Genomic DNA, 26,639 nt, shown 5'->3' with positions numbered 1-26,639 from the left:
GCACTAGAGCAGTCCATAGTATGCTTTTAAAGTTCCTCTAAAACCCTCCCCCAGCTCCACCTTTTATAGATTCGCTATGGGTTATTACATGTGCTTTTTTTGCAGCAGCGGTATGTCTTAAATACTCACAGCGCCATATTAGTGTATAAATTGTCAGTAACAAGTTCATGTACTTGTTTGCAGCAGAAGTACAAATGGTTTGTACAAATGCAATAACATTGTCTTGTGAATAAGCATGCTAAAAAGAGAAGTTTCATGAACAAAGATCTTTTATGAAGTGGAAATGGACCATTTCATTATGAGATTTTTTTTTTAGGTTGCACTTTATTTGACAGTATTTGTAAGTATATGTACTTATAGTGTACTTAACCATGAAAGTATTAGTATTATAAGGTAACTACGCGGGGTAGGGTGAGGTGGTTCAGGGTTAGTAGCTAGTTATTAACCTAGTTATTGTAATTATTACAATAAATACATGGTATGTACAAAAGGAACAGGACTGTAAAATAAAATGCTGCTCTTTTTTTCTTTTCATTCAGTTTATGGTAAGGTTGAAGATCTGGAGATCCTAACAAATCAGTTTTTCTCTAGTGGCAAGTTCACAGGCCTTTGGGTCATAACAGTACTGTTCTAGCACACAGAGGCTATTGTATAACGCAGTGGCCGGTTCAACATTGGGCATTCATACTTTAGCGGATTCCGTGACCTCACAGACAGAAGTGCGGACTGGATTGGGAGTGTGGGGAAAGATGTAGGAAGCCTGTTTGGCTTAACAGGACAGCTGGAGTTTCGTTATTGTGGTCTGGTTGCTTATTTGCCATTCGGTGCCAATTTTTTTTTTTTTTACTTTTGTGCTGCTCAAGGAACAGTTACCTCTTTTTTCATTTAAACTCCCTTCCAAAACCTATTGAGTCACCTTGCTGTCTGTTTCCTACACAGACGGCATCCTTCCAAGGCAGCATCATAAAAGAAATAGAAATCTTAGGTAGCTGATTTTGGGAAAAATGCTTTCTGGTGGATAATGTAGCTATAAAGGTTAGAGAAACTGCAGCCTGGTCTTATGAAAATGCGTAATAAATAGTACACCAAAATAAAAATGAAAACTTGTGATATTTATATGCAAAAATGGACTTTGCCATATATGTGCCATGCACATGATTGGCGTGTATACAATACTCACTTTTCACATGCATACTGTATGATGCAAAATTTGTTGCCATTCATATGAGAACGAGTTTTCATTTTTATTTTGCATACTATTTTTATGCTCATTTGTGAGTTCGGGTAGGTGGAACTCAAAACATATCTGAAAAATGTCCAATGATTTGGACCCCACTGACCAAAAACATTTGATATTTTTCAGAACATCTACTTTGGTGTTTCACAGGAGACTGTCGTACAAATCTAGAACAATGCAAAAGTGATATAATCATAATTGACAGCATTGTCTCCATCTTTCCTGTCAACTTTTTTTTCTTGCAAAACACGTTTAAGAAAAACGTATTTTATTTTAAGGCACTCTGAGTGTTCATTGATGACATTCTCATGCATATTTAAGTAGATTGCATCATTCAAACCCACACGTCAGCCTAATAAATGATTCATAGGCACCAACAAACAGTCATTCTTTTGAACGGCACGTGTCATATTAATATTTCATGAATGATGAGCACTTCGTGCCACTACAATGCATACTTAAGATGTTGTTTGGTCCTGCAAGGGCTAAATTCATTCTCATTTCTGTTTATTTTTTCTGACTCCTATTACTTTTTATTAGGGCAATTTATGCCAGATGTAAAATTGTTGTTGTTGTTGTTGTTTTTTGCAAGTTATGCATAATATCCTCCCAGACAGTGTTTACACTGATGGGAACAGTTTTAGGTGTTTGGTCCAGGACGGTACCCATACTTATAATGGCTGTACACTTTTTAGCGTCTCTTCTAATTGGATCTATCTGATTGAGAGGATGCCAACCATGGAAAGAAGGGCTTTATTGTCTTGTTATTCCTTTTGTGGAATTGTCCCTCATTTCTAGGTCACCGCCTGTGATGGATGTTTGAATGCTTTAATGAGTTCCCTGTGAACTCTTCCCTGTGTGTGAGCGGCTCTTGTCTTTGTCACAAACACACTGTATGTACTATTTGCAATGCCCCTCCTCAGCTGCCCTATGAAGGGAATTATGGGATTGTTGGCACTGCCGAATTACTGTTTGCTGAAGGGGAATGTGAAAAACCTTTGAGTTTGTTTAAAGGTTGCTTTTGAAAAGCCTAATTGAGCTGTTCTGATGTGAACACAACGGATCAGCCCACATCCCCTCCTTTTGCCCCATCATCGGCATTATCCTCAACCTTCGATTCAATCCTAAGGGAAATCTCAATAATATGTGCCAACTTGACAACTCTATTGTAGCCATTACATTAATAGACCCAGCCTATTAAAAGCGATACTTCATCCCGAAATGTCAATTATCCCATGATTTACTTACCTTAATGCTGTCCTAGGTGTGTATGACTTTCCTGATGAATACTTTCAGAGCTATATTTTAAAATGTTCTGGCTCTTCCAAGCTTTTGATGGCAGTGAATGGTGGTTGAGGTTTAGCTGGTACAAAAAAGGTCTCCTGAATCGAATCGATGTGTTTGCGTAAGAAAAATGTCCATATTTAAAAACCTTATAAACTATAATCTCTAGTTTCTGCTAACTTGTCTTTAAAATCTCAGTCCCATTCACTGACATTATAAAGCTTGGAAGAGCCAAGTCATTTTTAATATAACTCTAGTTATTTTTAGTTATTTAATATAACTAATTTACTCACCCAAGTGATGTGGGTGAGTAAATTACTTCATTTTTGGCGTGAACTATTTCTTTAATGTCAAAAAATAGTATGATTTTTACGAACGGCCAAATTTGATAGAATTTTATATTTTATTCTCTAATTAAAATTGGATGATTATCCATAAAATAAATTGGTCCCCAAACCTGCAGGATGGTGAAATTGTGCACCACATGACAACGGATGGGAAATGACCTTTTCTCATTACATAATAATGAGTGTCTCGTTAATTATTAAACTCTTTTTATCTCAAATTGGCAAAGTAATTTACCTGGTAACAAATGCTTTAATTAAACTATTATTAATATTTATAAGGATTCATGGGCTATTAATTTATAATTGCTATTTGAATATAGAATTACAAATACGTAGAGTGGTGCCAAAAGTCTAAAATCGCTTGTGGAAATGATTCTGTTTTGCTTTATTTTTAATTGAATTAAAGAAAATCAGTATATTATTGGCAAATAAAATGAAGCTTATTACAATGGTATGAGTCTAAAGGCCTAATTAGAACGATAGAGCTAATAAAAACGAAGAATGACCTTTTTATCTTCACCTCAGTGGTTAAAATAAAAGATTTATCCTCTTTAGACTCAGCCTCAGGTCCATAAGACTTTAAGAAAATGTACATAGTTTTATCTGAAAATTCCAGGGCCCACATTATGTCAATTTTTTTTTAAGTGTTATCCGAAGCATAGAGGCCCTCAGGACTGAACATGCACCCTGAGTAGATGTTAATCAGCATTCTGAGTCACCACAGTTAAAAACAACCACCAGACAAAAAAATACTGTTTTTTAGGCGTTTAGCCACGTAGCCTGAATGCTAATGTTGTGGTTAAACAAGCATTTAACGAGCCAGACAAAATAGTCAGTGCTCCCAATGGAGGAACTGGAAAAGCCCAATGTTTTAAACTGGTCTCAAATAGACTGATATTTATAACAGAACCTGAGAGTGGAGGAGGGTTAAATGTGCATCATCCGCTGGCATAATAATGCTTAACTGGGTGTATATGAACAATCTCAGCATTGTTCCCCTCCCTCGTTCTCTCGCTCTGAAATAGAGAAAACATCCTTCTTCAGCCATCTCTATTATTTACTACTTATATGTAAAGTGAATTGTGGTTTCTCAACTGTGTTTTCCGTCGGATTTGCAAAAACAAGTCATTTTGAGGATTCGTTTTGAGTCATATTCCAATTCCTCTTTCCCGTACAGTATGCTTTTCGGGGGGGGGGTTGGTCTCAGCGTATCAAAACGCACGCTAACGCGGACCTTTTAGCAAAAATAAAACAATGAATTTTGCAGAGTTTTCATTTGGACAAAGGAAACCGTTTGCGTCACTGTGGCATTCGGGCCGAAAGGAAACAATCACTGCCCTGTGTGGACTTTTTATGGCATGTGGGAGAAAGCCAAATGAGCATTACTGGCCTGCGACTCAGTGGTCACAAACAAAAGGACCGCAAGAGACACTGAGGTGTTATAATTCATTTTAAGCATTCAAGAGTCCAATAAACCACATGCGAAAGATGTTCGCTACGACACGCATTGATATTCAAAATCATATGGCCACTTTTCCTTGCCGGCGTCCTATATTTAGCTTTTCTTTTTTGGTCCTTTTCAACTTTTTTTGAATGCAAAACTCTCTACTTTAAAAACATCAGCAATTTTGTTGTCAGAAACAATCAGAAAGCGTCTCCGCTCTGTTCAGGGGGTGAAAAGCTTCCGAATGCCACACACGTTGCAAAGGTCACTTTTTTTCCACGGCAGATTGCCGGTTGACTGATGGACGGGGCAGTTTGCGTTGAGGGGTTTTCAGAGAGAACTGCTATGGAAAGACATCAGGGGCGATATTGCATATAATAATAATGCTCTTGTCACTTTGATGGGTTCAGGAGGCCTGAGATAAAGCCCTTCTTTCCTATAATGCAAGGTCACCAAAAAATATTATTTCCCCCGAGCCGTTGGTGTTATCTAAAATGATTGGCCTATACAGAAATAAAGCAATTCAGACAAATTTAGTATAATTTGAAGAAAAAACTGATTAGATTTAAATTTTTATTTTGATTAATAGCTGTATTTTCGTTTTATTTAAATGTGTAATTTATTTTATTAAATAGAACTATGTATTTTTTGACATTTCTTGATTGCAAAAAATATATTTATTTATTTTTCTTAATAATAATAAATGTTGTCACTTATTTACAAAATATGAGTTGTAAAAGAGGGACAGGACAGCTGCTTATTACTCAGACGACAAAAAGTCACATTAAGCTGAAGAAGAGGGAAAGGAGTGAAGAAAGTGGAGAGGGGATGGTGCTGGATATCGCCCATCTGTGCACAGGAACGACGAGGCATTACTTCTGGGCCGTGGCTGACAAGTGAATTGAGTAATTGCCAATCGTGGCAGGCTTGTGCTAATGAGATTTCATTCCTGAGCCCCGAGCCAATGTCTCCTCATGCATGATGGAGTTTAATTATGTGTGTGTACCGAGATGAGCAAGATATTTACCAAGACCATGTCTAGAGCATGATGTTGTCCTAAATGAACTTCTCGTTCACTCACACCATTCGTGCCAAACTGCCTCCACGAAGAAGGGGGAAATGGCTTGCGTGTTCATGCATAATTTACAAAGACGCACAAAATGAAGGTTCTCTATTGGCATCAATGAAGAACCTTCAATATCCGCAGAACCTTTACAATTATATCAAACAGGTTCTTTGGTGGAAAACGGCTCTTTAGATTATGTTCACTAGAAGCTACCTTTTGTTAGAGTATACCTGATGATGATTTGTCAGTCATTTCTATGACGTTTCCAGACCTAGAAATCACATTTGTACATTTTCTTGTACTTCGGTTTTCCATGATTGCTGAAGTGCCGCAGGTCCACCTGATGGTTGAATGTTGGGGTGATTTTTGAGGTGGAAGGACACTTCAATCCAGTAATCGCCGAGTGGTTCTGTCGCTTCGTAATCTGAGAGCTCAATAAGTTGATCTATGGGAGCGCTGACAGACTCGAGTCCTTATATCGTTTGAATACAGTGGTCTGGTAAAAGAAGAAATGCTTCTGAGCAGTCATTAGTTGATAGTTTGGTTTTTCTGTGGAAAAAAGGGTAAAAAAAGGTTCTGAAGGGTAAAAATAACATATAAAAGGAGATTTGAGAATGTGGACTTCCCAAAAAACGTCCTAAAAGTAGGTCAGCGGTAACCTTGTATCATTAGTCAGAGGTGTTTTAGTCTACATTTGTGTTGCAGGCGTTATGAATCACATCACTCAAGGGCAAAACACTGACCATGTGTCATCACTCATTTGTACATGAGAGCATAGAGAAAAATTCATGTTACAGAAATTATATCAAGCCAGCACTTTAGTCCGTGAATAAATAAATACCTCCTTAGCTCATAACATTGACCCCTAAGCTGGAGCTAGATCAATGACTTCTTCTGAACTGAATTATCATGTCTCTACGTTTGCTGCCATGTAGGTCAAGGACACCCTTGAGGGCACTTGGGTAGAAGTCACTATTGATGTGAGTCTTCAAAGCATTCGGTCAAGATGAGTGCAAAAGCTCTGTGTACTGTAACTACTGAGTTTTCAAGCTTCAAAATGCGCACAAAGTTATCAACTACATCCATAACGCTTGAGGCCTCTTTTCAGTGAATTTCGATCCATACCACAGTTTTAAGTCTGTAAAGAGCACATTCAGGGCTTTTCAAAGTTTCCTCATGATCGCTCCCTCTTCTTGTTGAAATTCATGAAATTCATTTAGTGACACTCTTATGGAAATATGATCATATTTAGTAATTACCATTTAAAACTCATTTTTTTAATTTTGCGTCAAAAATCAACATCTCGGGAAAAACGTTATGGAGTTTCAAATCAAAATATGACTTTCTGTTATTTTCTCCCAATGAAGCATTTTGGGAGACATGACATAAACTAATAGGCAAAGAAATTATATTTCAATATTCTAGGAAATATTATATATTATAATGAAAATTGGGTCAATTATTCCTCCCATTATTACATTTATTTTTTCATAATGTTAAAACAAAAAACATAATCCATTTTACACGTATTTTGCAGAAAGAAAAATTTTATCGATTCATTTTTTTTTTTTTTTTAAATCATCTTTATACAAAGTTTGGTTAATTTATTTATTTTTTAATCTTAAAAAATGTATTATTCATTTTTAAAAACAATTGATTTTGTTCATTCGTGTCTTTTTATTTATTTATTTTAAGAAATTGAGTCTCAATGTCCTGAAGCACATATTCATAAGCAGCATAACTTATGAATGAAATATATATCTTTCTGCATTATTTTTACTGCTCTAAACACTGTAAAGACATAAAAAAAACGTTCTCTGGACTTAAGAGGTTAAGTCATACAATTGATTTTTGTGTGGAATAGCTAACAGTTTTAGTTGTTAAATATCTAACGTTTCTTTGGAGGGTTAGATATTTATTTATCCAAATGATTTACTAAGCTGAAATTGAGAACCAAAAACTGAACTGATTAGGGTGATAAAACTGTATTATAAATGCCTTCAGAAAAATTACCTTCTGTTAAATGACTTCTTTTGTGTTTCAGAGGAGAAAGTCATACCGGATTTCACTTTAATGTTGCTGTATGTAATCGTGGGAATTCGCATGTGTTTTGAGGAGGTTTGGTCTGACAGATGGTCTGAAAGTCAGGGTTCAGAATGTATGTCAGTGGGTCGACATAAAGGGGAGCCATAAACACTACGAATCCTTGTTAGAGCAACGGCAGCCCGCACTTTGACCTGAGGCACCAACGTATTCACAAGCATTAGAGAACAGCCACGTCTTCCTGATCTACAGCAACTGACAGTGTCTTTTGGCGAAATCCTCAAACTAGTAACTGTAAGAATGCATTTAAACCACATACAGATACATAAGCTACATATTAGAAATCATGTACAAATATATATATATATATATATATATATATATATATATATATATATATATATATATATATATATATATATATATATATATATTGTGTACATTATAACTTCGATGTTAATGCATGCCCACAGATTCCCCAACAGCTGACTTGCATCTTCTCACCCGTTCCTTTTAGCTGTATGTTTTCCTTTATTTTATAGAGTCACTGTTGCCGTCTCTGTTAGGTTACTCAATAGTAAAAGCTGTCTTTTGTCTGTCTAGGGACATTTGCGTCATGTCACCCAGTGGAAGCGCGGGCCAGCCCCCCTCAGAGTCAGAACACTATGCCTGTCACAGGCGGTCACTGCAGGATCTTTTGTTGATCGTGTTGATGTTGCAGTTTCAGCTGAAAACATACGTCTGGCCTTACAGTATGGCACACATTTTTGGTGGAGACTCCTGCTAGCACAGAAATTTGCGAATAGGAAACTTTACTGGTGGTGGTTCGGCCTTTCGAGACCCGTGAGTTAGCTCAGATTCAAAATAAAAATTCATAATCAATAAAATGTTATTTTTATTAAGATTAATACGAGTCGAATGGCTGTGGTGCTGTGATGTAACAACACTGCCATCTGCAGTCAGGTATATGTAACTGTGTAAACTAACAAATTAACTTGATTAAATAAATTTAAAATCCCCCGGTTTCAGAGACAACGCTTAAACCTAGTCCGAGATTAAAATGTAACCTGAGCTGATTCAGCTGAAAGAAACTGAATCTTGAACATCAGTGCACGCCTGTAATGCCTTTTTCTAAGGCATCTTTATAAAGGTTGATTAAACGTATTAATTGAACTACGGCCTAATGCTGGTTTAGGCCAAACCCAGTCTATGAAAGCTGGACTTCATATAAATTAAGCATAAATATCGTATTTGGATATTTTGAAAATGTGAAACGTTAAACGTTTGGACATTATCACAAAAGGCTTCTTCAATAAAAATTTGCAAATTTAAAAAACAACAACCAAAAACTAAAAATAAATAAATAAATAAACAAAATTGTCTATAAATAACCAATCATCGTCAAGATTAACTGTTAAGCCAATCAGGATTCGTTTTAACTATAGTGCGTCATCAAGCGTGCGCGTGGTAAACGCCACAGTTGTAAATATGATGAAAATGAATTAAAATATCGGTGAAAAAGGATTTCAGGACAAGCATTATGTGTTTATCGAGGCGGTAAGTAGATTGTAGATGAAATGGGGCTCTCCATTCGATTATAAATGTTTGTATGATAGATACAATATATATTGAAAAGATTTTATTGAACGCATCCAAACAAAATAGTTGAGTACATTGTTCATAATGATGTTAGTTTGATGTATGATGTTTTAGTCCAGATAAAGTGTGTATGTAATGCAGAGACAGCGACTCCTGGTGGTTTAAACGTGTAACCTCTTGGTTAAAACTCTTCCTGAAGGGCTGTGACTACATGCTGTACTTACAGTACGCGTATTGGAATATGTTTATGTATATGTTTATGTAAAATGGTCTAAGGAAACAAAGTCCGAAAATTTAAACTTTAAAATGCCCCCTTTTTCTTGACTTTTACTCTCTTTTTTTATTTTTACTTTTGCATCCATTACGACTCCAACATTCATGCGTCTGTTTATATAGTTTCAAAATGCCTAATGAAAGTTTAAATAATTACGTGTTTGACATTTTGTGACAAATCATACATTTATTAGACAATTGCATGTGCTATCTATACAGTCTATCATTAGTGTAAAACATGAACTCACTTTTAATGCAGTTATGTATGAGTTACCGTCTTTAAATGCAATACATTTGTCTACTTAATCTACAACATTTTCTGTTAGAAAGAGGTTATAGTAGCTGTGCACTTCCTGTCTTCGTAGCACTGACAAGTGAATTTGTTTTTCCAGTAAGCGAGATCGTTGGCTGAGGGAGTCCCCGTGACCACATATTTCCCATCTTTCCTAATGATTTGGAGGCTTCCTGAACTAACGTGGAGGTAATCTTCTGAGTTGTAGTTCTTGCGGACACAGCGTCCGTTGCCTTGACAGAGACTTTTGCTGCAGAGTTGGGCCGCAGAGGTGACGTTGGCAATGTAGGGGTTTAAAGTTTCAGACAGGTATGCAGACAAGGCTTCACATGAGGTCTGAAAGGAAAGAGAAGCATTAAAATAATTTTTCCATGTCATTTCATGATTTCTTTCTGCTGTGGATTGAGTACTGGTTCTGTTAACTTTTAGATATACAACATAACACGTTAATAGTGAAACAGAATTTACCTTGTCTTTGTAATCAGCACTAGCCCCCCATAGCACAGCTCCAGAAGCCCCCAGGGCTGCACTCTCACCGATACTGCTTACCAAGTCAATCTATAGAAGGACAGACAGTGTATTACTGCAAGAAACCTATATGGCCTAGACCTGTGGTTTCCTAAAGTGCCCTACGGTGCATGTTCTGCATGTCTCTGTCTTACACATCCATTACAGGCCTTGGAGCAGAGGTTTCAAACAGTCCTACAAATTTTAGTTCAAAGCCTGATTCTTGTAGTATTTAAGTAAGGACTTCATTAACATCACACATCGTGTACTTTGCACAGATAACGCCATAGAATCATGTCCATGAATCAGAGGTAGGCTAGGACTGCAAGCGTGTAAATAAAAGGGCTGAGGCCCTCCACCCCCGGCTCTCCGCTTTTAGACATGCGCTCGCAAACGTCCCTAAGCACCATAGAATAACATATAATAATATAGAAATTTAATCAGATCTTTTTTAAACATTTGTGACAGCTCAAGCATAACTAAATGCATACAGAATGCAATAAACCAACTGTATATTTGAATCTAAGTGATCAAGGGCTTAGGAAGTTATGGTTCAGCACATTACAGTGGTTCTGCCGGTAGTGGGCATATATGCAGCGTAATCAGTGAGGTATATCTGAGTTATTGAGATACAGGGAAGTTGGGAATGACTGGCCTGTATCTGACCTGATGTGTTCAATTCTGGAAGATGACTGTCCTTCAGCGTTTAGCTTCAACCCCTGTTAAACACACCTGAACCAGTTAATCAAGAGGCTTGTCGGAGATGATCCTAGCTTTCCTTTAAATGTAAGTGGCAGTAGATGGCTACAGTGAAGGGTGGAGTAAAATAAGCGCAGTCAAGGTAGGCATCTCAAATGAGCTTGATGCTGATAATACTATTATAAAATTATAATACTTATTATATATACTTATTATAAAATCCAAGAGCAATTTCGTTCAGTCCTGGCTTAGATTGTACTTTTCATGTTTTGGCTATACCATAGTTGATATGCTTTGCCATGGTCAATAAAAGCCAGTAGTCTCCATTCTGTACCTCGTTCATGTAAAGCTCCTTCTGGTCTCTTAAAAGAGGTCGTAGATAGATGTAGACTGGTGCAGTGTGATGACGTTTTGGCAGGGCTGCCACTCTCGTTGCCTCTTGCACCTGATGGCGAACGAACAGTGCAGCGCTCCTGCTTCCACTCACAGAAACCGGCAGATATGCTGATGGGTAAAGGGCGGTGCTAAGCTCCCACAGCCAGAGCAGCTCGTCGTTCAACTGTTTTGTGTGTTCTGAGCAAGCTCCCGTATAGTTTGACTCCTCAAAGTCATAGTTATAGCAGTCTGGGAACAAGTAATAGCCCCACAGATGCAGGGGTCGAAGATCGATTCCCATTTTCAGAGTTTCTTTCATGAAACGTCTGGCTTCTTGCTGGAATTGTAGTTTGGCCAAGTCTGTTGCCTGTTGCAGGTCAAGGGAAGAATTCTGCTGGAGAGTATAGTTGATGGACAGTTCCTTGTAGATCTCCTTATTGTCCAAATTCCTGTCAAACATTGGAAGCCACTCTTCCCAATCCATGACGGCAAGACCAGTGGTTGAGTCCAGAATGTACTGGGTGAACTCTTCCTTAGCTTTATCCAAACTAGCAGACAGGTTGCCCCTCTGCGGTATACCGCCATTATACTCTTTTGAGGAGTGGACGTCTACATAGGGGTAAAGGCCAATTCGATTTTTGTAGAACAGGGTAAGGGATTGATTGCGTTGCCTGGCCGGTGTGGTGACCGCCTCAAAGAGCGATAAATCCAGAGGGACCTTCAGTTGTTGGCATTTAGAAACAGGAGCGTTCCATAACAGCACAAAAGGCCTATGGAAGAGAGGAGCTACTGTTGGTGGAGGAGACAGTGACGTGATAAGATGCCCGAATGTAACGAAGAGAAAGGTGTAAAATGGTAACTGTTGTTTCCTTTGGTCTCCCATCTGTGCACAATGATTGAGAATAAAAATTCTAGTAAATTTTCCAATAATAAGCAAAACATTTGTGCAACAGTATCTTATAAGATTGTTTTGGCACAATAAAATACTACCCTGAAGAAGCAAACCGTGAAGTATACAAATTATCTTTGCAACGTTGACATTTGACTAATCTGACACTTTTAAAACATTATTGTATGGTGGTTTGTCTAGAGCTTTCTTATAATACATCAGAAATATATGGACATTGGAGATATTCTTAGTTTAGTTTGAGATTTAGAAATAATGAGTATCTTACCGAGTCAAATGGGGTTCTCCTGTAGCAAGAATCAAATGTAGCTTGCTCAAGTTCCTGTTAAATATTAGCAGAGGTCAATGTTTAAAAATGCAAGACTGTGCTTGTTGTATGTAACCAGAAAAAAATGTGTAGTTAGAAGCGATCGGTATGTTCTCTGGTTGCTTTTAAAAAAGTAAGGCCTAAATCAGCTTTATATTTAATGATATACCAAAAGTTTGTTGTTGTTTCATTTTGTACTTTTATGTGTGGATCTTTTTTAAACTGGTAAAAGCAAATGATGTTTGAGTTCAGACCTTATTGAGACTCTTAATGTAATTATAGTGACAGTAGAAGATTGTGTTCGGTTTAGATTCATTCAAGAACTATACTTCTTTTAATCATGTCAGCCCCAACTGTAATGTTAAATAAGGTGAAGGGGTTATTGGGGCTTCTTTGCTCCCTTAGGACCTGGACAGATTGCTATCATCAATGGTAATATGAATCCCCAAGGTTATCAAGGAAAATGTAATGCCATCTGCCAGTCGAAGCTCAACAGAAGTTGGGTAATGTGACCAGATGATGACCCAAAGGGGGCAGCTCTGCAATTTATTAAATCACATACATTTTACTCTGTCACTGTAAATATATATAAATGTCATTTTTGATAAAGGGATTCAAATGTAAGCAGGCTTTGTTTGGAAATTGGTGGCTTAGTGGAAGATCAAATGAAACTGTATGACACATTTTTGAAGAAATCTGGGTATTTGAGTAGACATTTCAAGATTTTCACGATGAGAATCAAGACCAGGTTACAATCCTTTATTTGCAGTGCATCAAGACTCAAGCAATTTGTCTTCGAGTATTTGATTAATTGTATTGTAAAGAAAAACAAAAAAACAATGAAAAATAAGAATCAAGTAATGAGTAACACATCGCATAAATGTCTGATTTTTAGATTAATAAAAATAACTCTGTGGAAATATATTTTGGTGAACTTAAGCACTGAGGTAAAAAAGACACTGACCAATAATGAAGGCTGTGATAATAATGTCATACAAACTTCGTTCTGCATGCAACAAAATGCAACATACTGAGTTGCAACGGGTCAGAAAATAGTGATAAAACACGGTCCGATTATCCTTGACCTGAAATTGGACATGTAAGACAATCTGTAGACAGTTTGCAGATTCTGCTGTTTAAAAGTATTCAAAGTACTCAAAAGATGTTGAGGTATAATACCTTTCTTTGTTTTCAGTGTCGATCATTCTGGCTTCATTCAAACAAGAGCAAAAAAAGACACAGTTTAAAAATACAATCATAATGTTTTCACGCACCACAGCGTTCTGTAGTTAGCAAACGCAGACTTACATGTGTAAACATACATCTTCAGAATCTTTGGTTTAACACACATTTCAGCAATTTGGGGGCAAAATGATAAAAAGAGATATTTTGTACTTCAATGAAATTCTACTAGCTTCAACTCTGGTTGTGTCCACTGAGTTTTCTCATCATTGATATGATAAGTATAATGATTTATTCTAATGTGCAATATTGGTAAAAGCTTAAAATACGATGAAAGATATAATGATTATTTTTTTAATATAATGGTATAATGACAAACCTGTCATGTTGCCATTTGTACTGTATTTTATACAACTTTCAATAGTAACAGTAACATCCGAACATGATTTATTCTTTTTTTTTTCCCTTTTTGATAATATTATAAAGTTGAGGCACATTTATTATGATTTTAACCATTAGGCTAAGGATTATTTTGACCCACTAGCACGATTCACTTCTAATAATTATTAATTTATATATTGTAATTCTAAGTTTAGCTATTTGGTATGTAGCTTTTTAAAAAATAAAACATTTGGCCAGTTTAAATTATAAAGCTTGACATGTTTATATAATAGCCTTTGTGGAAAATAGCTTACCTCATTTGGGTAAGTTTTAAACCCCAGTGCTCCCTGGCATTGAAATGCTCTGATAGCTAGCATTTTTGTTAGTTACAAGCTTGCAAATCACGGGAAGCATCTTGGTGTCAGTGCTTTGTAAAAACAGACTGCATAGATCTAACCTTTCCTGTCAGAAAACAGTGACAAGTTAACAATCATCGAGCATTCAACAGTTATTAAAAAATATTCAGACTGACGTTTGTGCAAACAAGGCTTGCATCTCATCTACACTAGCATACAGCACCAATGTAACATCTATCATTTTTCAGTATTGCAAAATCACAAATATTAAAACCTGACTGAGTCATGATGTGCCATCAGTGTGACTCTATGGCCACTTTTCATTGAAGGTAAAGTGTGTCAATTTTCTGCTGCGAATATTAACACATTTCAGCTATTTGATGGTTTGATTTCCTTGAAAATCTAGGCTAGTTGTCAACCATGATAAAATTAATTGTAGCAATATCTTTAAATGAAATTAATTTTGCCATTGACCACTTTGCTCTCTCTATCTCTCCCTCTCTCTCCCTCTCTCTCTCTCTCTCTCTCTCTCTCTCTCTCTCTCTCTCTCTCTCTCTATCTATCTATCTATCTATCTATATATATATATATATATATATATATATATATATATATATATATATATATATATATATATATATATATATATATATATATATATAGAGCCTGTCCAATGGCATACAGGAGTGTTTGGGAAACCGGTTTGGAATCAGTAACTTGTTTCTGCAGTTCCACCTGGGGCCTGTTTCATATAACAAGTTTACCAAATAAGCCAGGTTTATTTCAGTTACCTTGACTTACTGTCAGTTGATTTAGTTCAAAATAAGTGAGACTACAGACTACACATCACCTCTACATACAACTGAAGTTCAACAAGAAGAGTAGAAGAGTCAGGATGAAGGTGTTTTGTAAAGGTGCAGCACTATCCTGAATGTCTTTGTCGACCTCCGGTTTCCTTTTTCCCTCGTCTTCCTCCACATCCTCTTTGATCATGTTATCCTCCTCTGTCTCCTCCGGCTCTATGCTATCACAGCGCTCTCCTTCATACCCCTGATAACAGTGACAGCGGAACTTTTCGGCCAGCATCTGGCGCTCGTTCTTAGATTGCTGTCCGGTGACGTTCACGGTGAAGGTGCCGTTTCGATTGGACAGGATCCGATAGCTGCCGCGGCTCAGGTGCAGGTAGTGTGGTGCCTGTGGGTCTCTACGGACACATCGCCCATTCAACTGACACAGTAAATCGCTACAGATTTCTGCTGCCCGGGTAACGTTAGTGATGTACTGGCCCAGTCTATGGTTCAGAAATGCCTTTACTTTGGAACAGTTGTGCTGAGGAGACACAGGAAGTTACTGTAAGTTAAAACTGCGGCATTAAACTACAGGAAACCTAGTGCAAAGTTTGCTGGCAGGTTTATTAATGCATTCTGTATTGAACCAGAAATCAATGTAAATGTGACATTGCTTTGCCATCAATGAGTGTAGTAAAATTTTGCTAGGTTAAATTGCTGCTACGGAAAAATAGAACAGGGTTTTTCCAACTTTTTGAAAAAATATGGTGGGTTTTTAATGTAAAACATATGGTTTCTGTAACTTGTAAAATAAAAAAATAAATTGTATTTAATGCGTTATATCAATGATTCCAGTTTGGGAACATTTTGGAAACAAGCAGGTTTTTTTGTCTAAACGATCTTAACTTGCTCAGGTGGCATTTTAATAAACCTGCCTGAAATTTTTTTAACTTCTTTAAGTGTGTTTGATTAGCTTTGGGACTACACTTAGGAGAAAAATTTGTATACAGGTTTCTTTAGGATGAAAAGCTTCAAAATCCCTTGTCTAGGAATTTTATCCTCAAAGTAGATTTGTGACTAATAAACACAGCATGAGACTAATGAGACAAGTGTCATTATGGAAGAAGTACCGGTGAACAGATGTTTTCAAGATATTTCAGGTATCAAATTGTGTTAAAAAGCTCACCCTTGAAGAAGTGAGGTTAAGATCCCCCCAAATGACAAATCCTGCAGCACCCAAAGCAGCGCTTTCTCCTATTGTATGCATCAAGTCTTTCTGTGAGGGGAAAATGAATAAAGAAATGAAAGCATATATGTTTATAACATCATTGCAATTATAGTTTCCTGGAACATTTATAGTTTAGCTAAAATAATTATACTTGTTCTGATGGACCACAAGAGGGAGCTCTTGATTCCAGACTCAGTTTAGAGCAGAGGTCTCAAACTCAGTTCCTGGAAGGCCAAAGCTTTGCAGAGTTTATCTCCAACTCACGCCTGCTTGGAAATTTCTATTAATCCTAAAGACCTTGATTAGCTGGATCGGGGGTGTTTGATTAGGATTGGAGCTACATTGAGCAGCTCTGTGGCCCTCCAGCTATGGAACTAAGTTTGAGACCACTGGTTTACAGCAACGATGTACAAACCTGAACCAGCTTATCAAGGTCTACAGGTGCACTAGAAACTTTCAGGAAAGTGTGATGGAGCTCTTTGGAGCTAAACTCTGTAGGACAATAGCCCTTTAGAAATGTTAGAATTAGTCCAGCTATGCTGGAAAATTATGTAAGGCTTATTATCACCATTTGTTTTTCAACAAAAATGAGAGATTCTTCTTGACCAGGGGTCACCAGATGCGGTCCTGGTGTCCCTGCAGAATTTAGTACCAACCCAAATCAAAAACACCTGAAGCAACTAATCAGGGTTTCACTATGTATACTTTCAGTCAGGTGTGTTGAGGCAGGTTGGAGCTAAACTCTGCACGGCCCTCTAGAAACAAGTTTGATTAACCCTTGTTCTTGACTGTATGATAAAGTTTATATGATAAAGTTTATATTGTTATATTTACATTTCTGATTGAATATATGCTCATACCTGGCTCAGAAATGTCATTGCCTCATCTCTATACCCCAAGCGTGTGTATACATATGTAGGCAGCTCATAGGGCTGTGAGGTAAGGGAGGCCAGTCGCAGCGACTCCAGTACCCTGTTCTGTGAGAAGTGCAGGTTGCGAATGCTGTCCATGTGGCCTTTACGAATAGCGAGGGCTGGGAAGAGGGCAGTGCTGCTGTTCCACAACCAAAACAGCTGGTCATTCCGTTTGCTCTCCTGTTGGGGGCATGTGCCGTTGTAGTCGTGTGCATGTACATTGTAATTGTGACAGTCAGGGTAGAGATAGAAACCCCAGAGTCCGTGCGGACGAGTATGTGTGCCGAGCTTCAGCGTGCCCTGCATGAACTCCTTGGCGCTTTTCTCAAAGCGCAAGCGTGCCAGTTCTTCCACCTGTTTGTCGGTCACATTAAGGTAGGCCTGTGCAATCAGCTCGCTTGAGCGCTGTCGGTAAATGTACTTTTTGTTCCAGTTACGGTCCCACTGAGGCCGCCAGAACTCCCAGTCGATCACAGCCAGGCCACGGAAGTCTTCCGAAGGGATGAAATGTGTTATGTCTTTTCGGGCTTTGTGAAGATGTGCTTCAAGGCTGCTGTTCTGAGGTAGGCCTCCGTTGATGGGAACCCCTTGCTCATTGTAGAAAGGGTAGTAACCCAGGCGGTTGGCATAGAAGATGGTGACATTTTGGCCTGTGTGGACAGCTCGTGGACTACCGCTGATTTGGAAAAGATCGAGGCTGACGTTGATATTGTACTTCAACATACACATATCCAGTGGAGCATTCCAGGCTGCCAGGAAAGGCTTGCGGCCCACCAGAGGCAGCTTTGCAGGTTTCTGGCAAAAGGCGGAATGGACCAGGATCAACAGCCAGGAACAGATGATGGCACAGGCTACGGGCACAGTGTGGTGTTGCAAGGCCCCGCAGGGCACACCGGGCATTCTGCTACGTGACTCAGCACAGGCAACTGTCAATCATCCTGGGAGGGACAAAAAAGAAGTGAGGTAAGTAGCACACAGAGTAATACAGGTAGTTATTTTAGCAGTTCGTGCATGATTTGAAGCCATGTTCTTGATAACCTTACAAGGTAACCTAACAAGAAACTTAACTCTTAAGTTAAACGGCAATTGTAAAATATTAATTCATGTGGTGTATTTTGAGTAAAACAGTAGAACCAAGATGATTTTAGTGAAAAAGTGAGACAGAGAGAGTTATATAATTAATCTTATTCAGATAAATGTTGTTTCTTTAGAATAACATGCACTGAATTTTTTCACATTAGTGAGTATAAAAAAGGTTTTTAACATTTACACTAAGCAAGAAACATAAGCATTTTTGCTTCATACACATAATGTATAAAATGGCTTAGATGTTCATCTTAAAGATGGAGGTGAGGTCCTTCATCCAAAGTCAAGTTATCTGTGTAAAGTCAGGAGAGGTCAAGCATAAACATAGCATTTTGTGCTTCGACTTGGTTTGATTATGATTCAAATGTTACTTTGGGGGTTGCAGTCATCAGTCAAACCAACAGTTAACCACAAGGGTAATGGCCAAATCCAGCCACATACTCTCACCAGTGTGGCGCCCACATAGCCATAATCATAGCTACCCTTGCCAGATGCCCTATCTGCATGCTAGATGATTAAAAGACAAGACAATGGGGAAATGGTATGAATTTCATTGCATTAGATGTAACCAACTGGCTTATGCAAACAAATACTCTTTGGTCTAAGGGTGAATCTTAGTAGATGCTCTCCAGTGGCCAAAAACTTTTAAGACTATTGTATACTAAAAACAGTATACTAAACCTCTCATCTGACTTTCATTATTTCATTGTGAATTTGGAAAAAACTGAAAATTGTGGTTTTAGTAACAGCTCCAAGCTCATTACAAATGTTACCGGATGTTCTTTAGTACCAGATAATCAAGAGTCTCAGTTTCTCTCAGAATAAGGCATGGAACCAATCACTACAAGCATGGCAGTAACACATATATTGGGAGGTTATTAATGCCAGTCATGTGCTAAATCAGAGGTTGAAAAATGAGGTATGGCGTGGAATGTTGCGGATGAAGGCAAATTGTGGAGCCCCGTGGTGGTTGTGTTATTGAGTGGAAAGAGCCTGGCTGAGAGCGCTGTAGCTCCTTTTTCCCCTAGGACTGGCGCCGGGCCCGTGCCATGAGGGGGAAGAATTAAACCACTTCCTGCATAATAAGACCTCTGCTTTGCATCGAGCTTCACGGATGATCTTCATGGCATTTGTGCATGGAATACCTTTGCACACTGATAATGTATAAAGGACTTTCTTCATAATACCGTGGCTTGTGACAAAGGTTGTTAAAAATGCAGAAGAGGAAGGATCCCACATGTGATTATGCCTTAGTATGTGAGGGAATTCAAATGGGGGAATGAATAAAACTTTCCATGAAGCTTTAGGGTCATCCGTCAATGAAAACACTTGAGAATTGAAATGATTGTAACTGTATTTCACATAGATTTATTTATCTTTGAGCTTCCTCAAACCCTCAGCCCTCTCTGGCAATAATTAAGATACATGTGGCTCAGTGAGAGTGGTTTTTACAGAAACCTTTTCGGCGACTGCTTCAGAGAAACCACAAAAAGCATGGAGTCGACCTGATGCTTGGATTTCGATGCAACTTCATTCAGCCCCATCCAAATGTGAATTTGATCCAAATTGGAAACATAAATATGACTGAGCCAGATTTACAACAGGAGACAGAGAGGTTCCTTGAATTGCCATAAAGGAACCTCAGGGCTCCTCAGAAGATGTGTGGTTTAATATCTGTGGCTCTAAGGAAGACGTGAGGCAAGTGTTCCCATTTAATCGTTTGTTTGCCTCAAATGAAACAAGATGACATTCTTTGACATCCGTAACTTTCATTGTCATTACTGATATTTTCCATTTGAACTTTCCCCAAAGTCATTTGAATCCAAAGATCACACACTAAGATCACAGATAAGAGGCCTAATTTGGATATTTATTGCTGCGTTTGATGCTCAGATGGTAAACAAATCCTTAAAAGGATTATCTTAACACCAGTGGAACCCAAACAGAGATCTACGTCAGGTTAATCCAAAAGCGTGTTTTGGTTTGAGGTGGATTGTTTTCTCTTAGGCAGTCAGGATAATAAGTGATCTCTTCAGGATTAAAGAATTATATTTTGGGCACTGCCGACACAATAAGCTGCCTTTGAATACTGCTGACAATGAAATGCTATAATGACACTACGTTTTTACCATATAACAAGAGGTCTTCACAGTAATCATGGGCTCCTGGGAAACGTTGACATTAGAGGCTGTCAGTTTCTCCAGCATCACTGGCCATCACCCAAGAGAAGTTCTTTATCTGGAAGTGCGTAATCTCATCTGTAAAACCTTCCCTCTGATTAACTCACTTCAAAATATTTACAGAGCCACTGTTCAAAGTCCTCAGTGGTGCCACGGCACATTTCCTGACAGTAAACTTTAAATTAAACCCTTTGAGGAACACATATATTTGGAATGAGCTAATTAGGTTTTCTTTCATTTGATTTCCTTTGCGGAGAGGTCTTGCCCTACAACTTTCCCGTTCAAAATAGTAACAATGTCGAAAATCCCCTTTACACTATTAGTGATATAGTATGCATTACTATTAAAATTGTTGTTCATAATTATTTTCACATTTTGACAGCTACTGATAATGGCTCTATACAGCTCTATACTAATTTTGGTTAAAAAGTCTAATAAATTTCTAACTTTATATGTAGTCATATTATATTAAAATGTACAGTTTATACTGTTTTCAGTACTATTTTTAAATTTATTTAATTAAGCATTAAATGATGACAAATGTAAAAGCAGAGAAAATGAGCACGATTTAACATTCAATATATAATATAATATTCTATATATCGGCTAATAATGCATTTGATGCTCAAGTATCATCCATTCCTATTAAAAGGTCTAATTATGCATCTATTATGGAAATGAGGCTTTTCGATAGCTTTATGCTTCCAAGGCACTAGTTTAAAAAAACTACTATAGCAACCAATTCCCACTATTAACTAATTGCTCATCAGCATTTAACTGAGTATTAGCATTTTCATATTCTACATCCCCACTCCTACCAATATCTCCTAACAACCACCTTACTGTTAATAAGCAGCAACTTTTGAGGCAAAAGTCATAGTTGATTGTTTGTTAATAGCCAAAATCCTATTGCTTAACAAGTTAACTCAAAGTATATGGCTACATTCATTCAAAAAACCTCCACTGACGTCTGGATACAAAGTATGTGCAGGAAAGAAAACACTGAATTACAGAGTATACTTAGCCGAGAACAACACAGACAACAATTTTAGAAACGCTATAAGGAGATGGAATGTGCCTACTTTTGTCAAGCGCTTTGTTTCAGAGTGTGCTGATGTCAACAGGGTCATGTGAAGTGTGTGTATATATAAAATATTGAGTCACAGTAATTAGAGGTCACTCACCTGTAGATCCCACGCCGCTGCTTCGGTCACATACGGCTGACGATACACTACACACACCTCTCTGCATCTACAGGACTCTAGCATAGTTTTTCTCTGTCTGCCGAAAAGCCTACCCACTGCTTACTTATATACACAGTGAAGAGAGAGAGAGAGACAGAGAGTTTCCTGAGAGGGAGGAGAAAACAACCACAGAGCCACAGCGAGAAAACCACAACACTGCGATTAGAGTAGAGAAGCGGGGAGGGAGGACTCCAGACTAAATCCCATTGACTTAGTGTGTACGTGAAAGTACATTTGCATGAGTGTGTGTGCGCATTTGATCCTCTACACAGCGTCTTACCTTCATCCACATCACTCAGCATTAGCCAGGTTCGCCATCCTCCAATCACCTGGCTGTATTCACAGGGGACTCTAATACACTACAGACGCAACCAGGCCTTGTTGAAGCTCCGGGAGCGTTTTTCCTGCTCGAGTTACTGTCCCTTGTGGCCTGTGATTGTCTTGTTTTTGTCTCTTAGTCACTGTCTTTTGTGGCTGTATAGTAGACATTTGCCAAGAAGTATAACTAGTAGCTGTAAATAAACACAAAACGTTATACTGTACATCCAGGGATTAAATGGGATTTTTTTTGGGGGTGGGGACCCTTAAATAAAAACTAAATAAACAAATAATAAGAAATCATTTGAAATGGCTGTGTGAATGGTGCTTTTCCATTAAAATAAAACAAATAATAAATAAATAATACCTATTGCTATTTTGGAATTTCCTGGTAAATTCTACTAGATTTTTCTTGGTTCAGTGTCCTAGTTGTAGTTTATGTACACAAAATATTATAGAATTTTAATATTGGCAGTGGAAATATTTATTGTTCTAAATTTTTATAACATTGTTCTTGGCGAATTAAAAAATAATATTAATAACAATAATAAATAAAAATTGTTACATTTAAAAAAAAATAAATAAAATACAAAGGACTAAAGGTATTATGATGTTCATGAACTTTACCTTGAGTATTATGAGTGCATGTTGAGACATTACAATTTTTCCATGCCTAAATACACACATGACCCCAGTTTTGGTTGGAAATGGAGTACACTGCAATAATTTAACTGCAAATATCCATGGTGTGATCTCTGGAAGAATTAGTTGCATTCCTATGGCAAACCGTGCTAAATTACCATGTGAAAGTTATAGCCCCCAAACTTTGTTAGCACATTTTTCTCGAAAACACTCCCTTTAACCCTAATTTAAAGATAGTGCATGAGTCCTGTGGTGCAGCTGTCGCTACATTTATGGGGTTCCTTAAGATCCCTGGCTCACAACTGAGACAAACAGGGGATGCTGATTACCTTTCTCAGTAGTATGAATTCCCACCAGAACCGTACTTGTCTTTCTTAAATAAGTGTTCAGTTGGTGTCTGGATCTTGACCGTAACTTGCTAGATCTTGTTGCAATTCTCTGTTGTTATACGAGCATGAGGAAGTTAGCTGAATGGAGTGGCTTGTTGACAGCCAAGAGTCATCAAGTCATCTGCTATGTAAGGCGTTCAGTATAATGATAGGGTCTAGGTCAGTGCGTAGGGGTAGTGGAGGCATGTTGTCTTGGTGTAGACAATTTTCAAACTAAAGGCCTTGCACTGTCAGCTTGTGCATGGTCCCTTTGTTGTATATAGTTTCATAATAAAAGATACCATGGGGCAGTCAACAATTGGGTCGGTGATGAAAATAAAAAAAAATTAAAAAACCATGAAAAAAACCTTTTCTTCTTGAATGGCAGGGTTCTTACCAAACAACTCTGAGTCTTGCGCAGAAGATCGGGCAGAAAACACCAGCACAAAATGGTTATATCTGGCCTCTGTGTGGGAAAGCTAACAAAAGCTACTTATTCAGGAAAATAAGATCTCATCATGACTAACCAGGACCACCAACACACTGAGAAAACTACTTTAGATCCACTGGGTGCCGGAAGCTGTGTTCTGGATTGACTTATTGCCACTGTCCAGCTTCCTAATAGTGCAGTCAAAGTGAAAATGAATTTATTCAAGATGAGTTTATTCAGCGGCGGGAGGCGAGGTGGAGGAAGGCTGAGGAGGTTGGCGTGCTTCAATAGAAAACCACATTCCCACAGTTGAGGGAATGAGAAGGTCGTGTTGGGCCAGCACTTTGGATCATTGGAGAGCGTGTTCACTTCCCTGACCTCTTGCGACTTTAACCAGTAAAACAGATCTATTCCTAGGGTACGATCGGCTTGCTGCAGTAGTATAGTTTCACTCAAATTGTAGTAGTCTTTTTTTAGTGAAGTCAGACAAACAATGCGACTTCAGCTTGTTGTTGTCCAGCAAGATGTTGGTTAATTCATACAACCTCACTCATATGGCTTTGTACGATTTGTCTGAACCCCAGTAACAGATAGGTTTAGTCCACCTTGTAAAATATGTACGAATTGCGTGAGAAATCGTTCTGGCCTAACTGCTTTTGCTCACGGTGATGCTCCAAATATTCAGTTACTCATTTTGTCATGTTTCCTTGGACAGACATGTAAAGACTGAGCACAAAAACAGTGTAACTCCATTAAAACTCCATGTGTAAACATACTAAAGTCATGCTAAAGTCTGGTTTTAATCTCTATTTGCCTCTTTGTTCGGTAAACCCTGTGAGATGCGTTAACGCTGAGAGACTGAGTCACCGCATGTGGCTATTAGATTAGCCTGTTGGACTTAATTTGGATCTAAATGTCTAGCTAATAAAAAGAGAAGATCAAATTATGATTCAGTAAAGAGCGTTTGGGTGAATGAAAGCTGGGGTTATATTGATGCTGAACGAGTGGGATCTGCAAAACTGTAGAGAAACCAGTGAGGTCTAGTCAAGCGCAGTCATCAGATTCCAGACCTCAGGGCCGTTTGCCAAACCAAGTGGTCAGGGAGCCGTTTTTCTGGCAGTGTACCATTGAGGAACATACGCTTGACGACTCTCCCTCACACATTCTTTTTTTTTCTCCACATAAGAAAGAAAAATCACAAATGAGATCTTAAAGGCACAGTTCACACAAAAACATAAATTACTCCACAGTCTATTTACCCTCAAGCCAGCCTAGGTGTATGTGACTTTATTCTTCCAGACATATACAATCAGAGTTATTTTACATGTGGCTCTTCCAAGCTGTATAATGGCAGTAAATGGCTGTTGCGATTTTGAAGCAAAATAAAGTGCATCCATCCACGTCATCCACTGGAACGCCACTCTCTCATGAACGACAGTTGTACGACAACTGTGCACGACAGTTAGGGAAAGCTGCAGATTACATTTATAAAGTTGTAGATATGGATATTTTTCTTACACAAAAGCATTGATTCGCTTTATTAACCCCCTAGAGCTGAGTGGAGCACTTTTTTGCCCTTCAGATATTTTTTTATATATATTTTTTTATATATTTTTGGGTGAACTGTCCCTTTAATACTTGACATTTAGAGTTTCTCCTATAGACGGCAATAAGAGAAACAATGTATCCATTTGGTCGAAGTGTCTTGGTTTTTAGGTTTGTCCGCAACCAAAAGTCAGAGGTCTTAATTTAAACATATATTTGCTTATTATTTCGAAATTAGATGTTAGATTTACTTACTTTATTGCCTCAATTGTATCTGTTCTAAGAAGGTTTAAAAGAAACGCCTGAGAATGGTAGTTTAGTATGTATGTAATTTGCAATGCATAGTCAAATACTGGAAGGATTAAATACATGCTTTGTGTCTTTCAGTGTAGTTAGCAGACTATGGGATAAATGTAGATCAGCTACAATTGCATATCATAGGTTTGTTAGTTTGACTTTGAAAACTGGATTGGTATAATTTCAGTCAAACGCTCCCATGGCAATTTAAAAATATTCATTTTTGCTTTGTTGTGAAAAAATGGAAGTAGTGGTAGTTTTACTTTCATATGACATACATCTGAATGAAATGGATGAATGAAATAATCGTCGGTTGGAGACTTGGTTCTATCCATCAGCTGTTAATTGGATGGAGGTAGATGTAAATGCGAGCTTGAGGTGGAAAGACGGCGGGATTTAAGTGGACAAATTGATTGGACATTCAACATACGTCAACTTTTCGACACCTGGTTGAGATTTTGATTCAAATTTGAGGCCAAAACAAATTACATGAAAAAGTATTTAAAACATGCATCTAGAAAATAGATGAAGTGATTTTTAATTTCATGCCAACAACTTAAGTTCATGTAAAGTTCATGAAAGTGAATGCTGAAAATGCTGAAAGTGTGAACTTTAAGCAGTAAAATGTTCTTTTGGGAACAGCTGAATGGTTTAAAAAGAGTATAATCCTTAGAAGATAACAGTGAGAGAGCATAATGTGAGGGCAGTGAATCTGCAAATGTTCGTCTGACATTGACTTGTTACATTGCGGATGGGGGAGACACCATGGCAACAGTGGTGTTTTAGTCATTTTGGTTACACTGCATCCAAGATTGGGCTGTGAAACATGCTAACAAATGGCCTGCATAATGACGATAAAATATTTAGTTGTTGTTTTTTTTTTCCCAAGCCTTTCGAAGAGTTTTATTCAGACAGTAAGTAAATTACAGACTTCCTGTCTCCTGGTCAACTATAGCAACAATTAGCAATGACTGTGTGTGAGTGTGTGTGTGACACACCCCATAATCCTCAAGAGTCATGCTAATGCTAGCAGCGGAAGTGTGTATGGGCTTATGTAAAAAAAAAAGTTATAGTTAGAGCGTTGACGTAGTGGTTTGTGGGATTGAATATGACCTGCATCATGTTCTATTGCCATTCCAGTTCTTACATCTGTCTAAACTAATATATAGGCAAAAATGCCAAAAAATAAAGCAGAAAATTTGGTTTTGCACCAGCAACCTCCAGGTTGTCATATATTTATGTTATGATTGCATTTATATTATGATTGGAGTGTGATAATGTGGACATTGAACACCCACAT

The 26,639-nt window shown here is 37.9% G+C and overlaps 2 protein-coding genes across 2 annotated transcripts; both read right to left on the bottom strand.

The window, feature by feature from the left end:
* Positions 1-9,341: 9,341 nt before the first annotated feature.
* spam1 (sperm adhesion molecule 1) lies at positions 9,342-14,846 on the bottom strand. Its single transcript, XM_043228707.1, has 5 exons — positions 13,560-14,846; positions 12,342-12,395; positions 11,126-12,049; positions 10,054-10,143; positions 9,342-9,921 (listed from the first exon to the last, which is right to left on the bottom strand). The coding sequence occupies exons 3-5, from the start codon at positions 12,047-12,049 to the stop codon at positions 9,616-9,618; spliced, it is 1,320 nt and encodes a 439-aa protein (XP_043084642.1). The 5' UTR covers positions 12,342-12,395; positions 13,560-14,846; the 3' UTR covers positions 9,342-9,615.
* Positions 14,847-14,967: 121 nt separating this feature from the next.
* LOC122331189 (hyaluronidase-4) lies at positions 14,968-21,802 on the bottom strand. Its single transcript, XM_043228706.1, has 4 exons — positions 21,680-21,802; positions 17,176-18,167; positions 16,274-16,363; positions 14,968-15,628 (listed from the first exon to the last, which is right to left on the bottom strand). The coding sequence occupies exons 2-4, from the start codon at positions 18,127-18,129 to the stop codon at positions 15,152-15,154; spliced, it is 1,521 nt and encodes a 506-aa protein (XP_043084641.1). The 5' UTR covers positions 18,130-18,167; positions 21,680-21,802; the 3' UTR covers positions 14,968-15,151.
* Between the last annotated feature and the right edge of the window lie 4,837 nt (positions 21,803-26,639).

Source organism: Puntigrus tetrazona, chromosome 25 (genome assembly GCF_018831695.1).
Source record: "Puntigrus tetrazona isolate hp1 chromosome 25, ASM1883169v1, whole genome shotgun sequence".
In the NCBI taxonomy this organism is placed as follows: Eukaryota; Metazoa; Chordata; class Actinopteri; order Cypriniformes; family Cyprinidae; genus Puntigrus; species Puntigrus tetrazona.
This window is presented reverse-complemented; position numbering and strand designations above follow the sequence as displayed.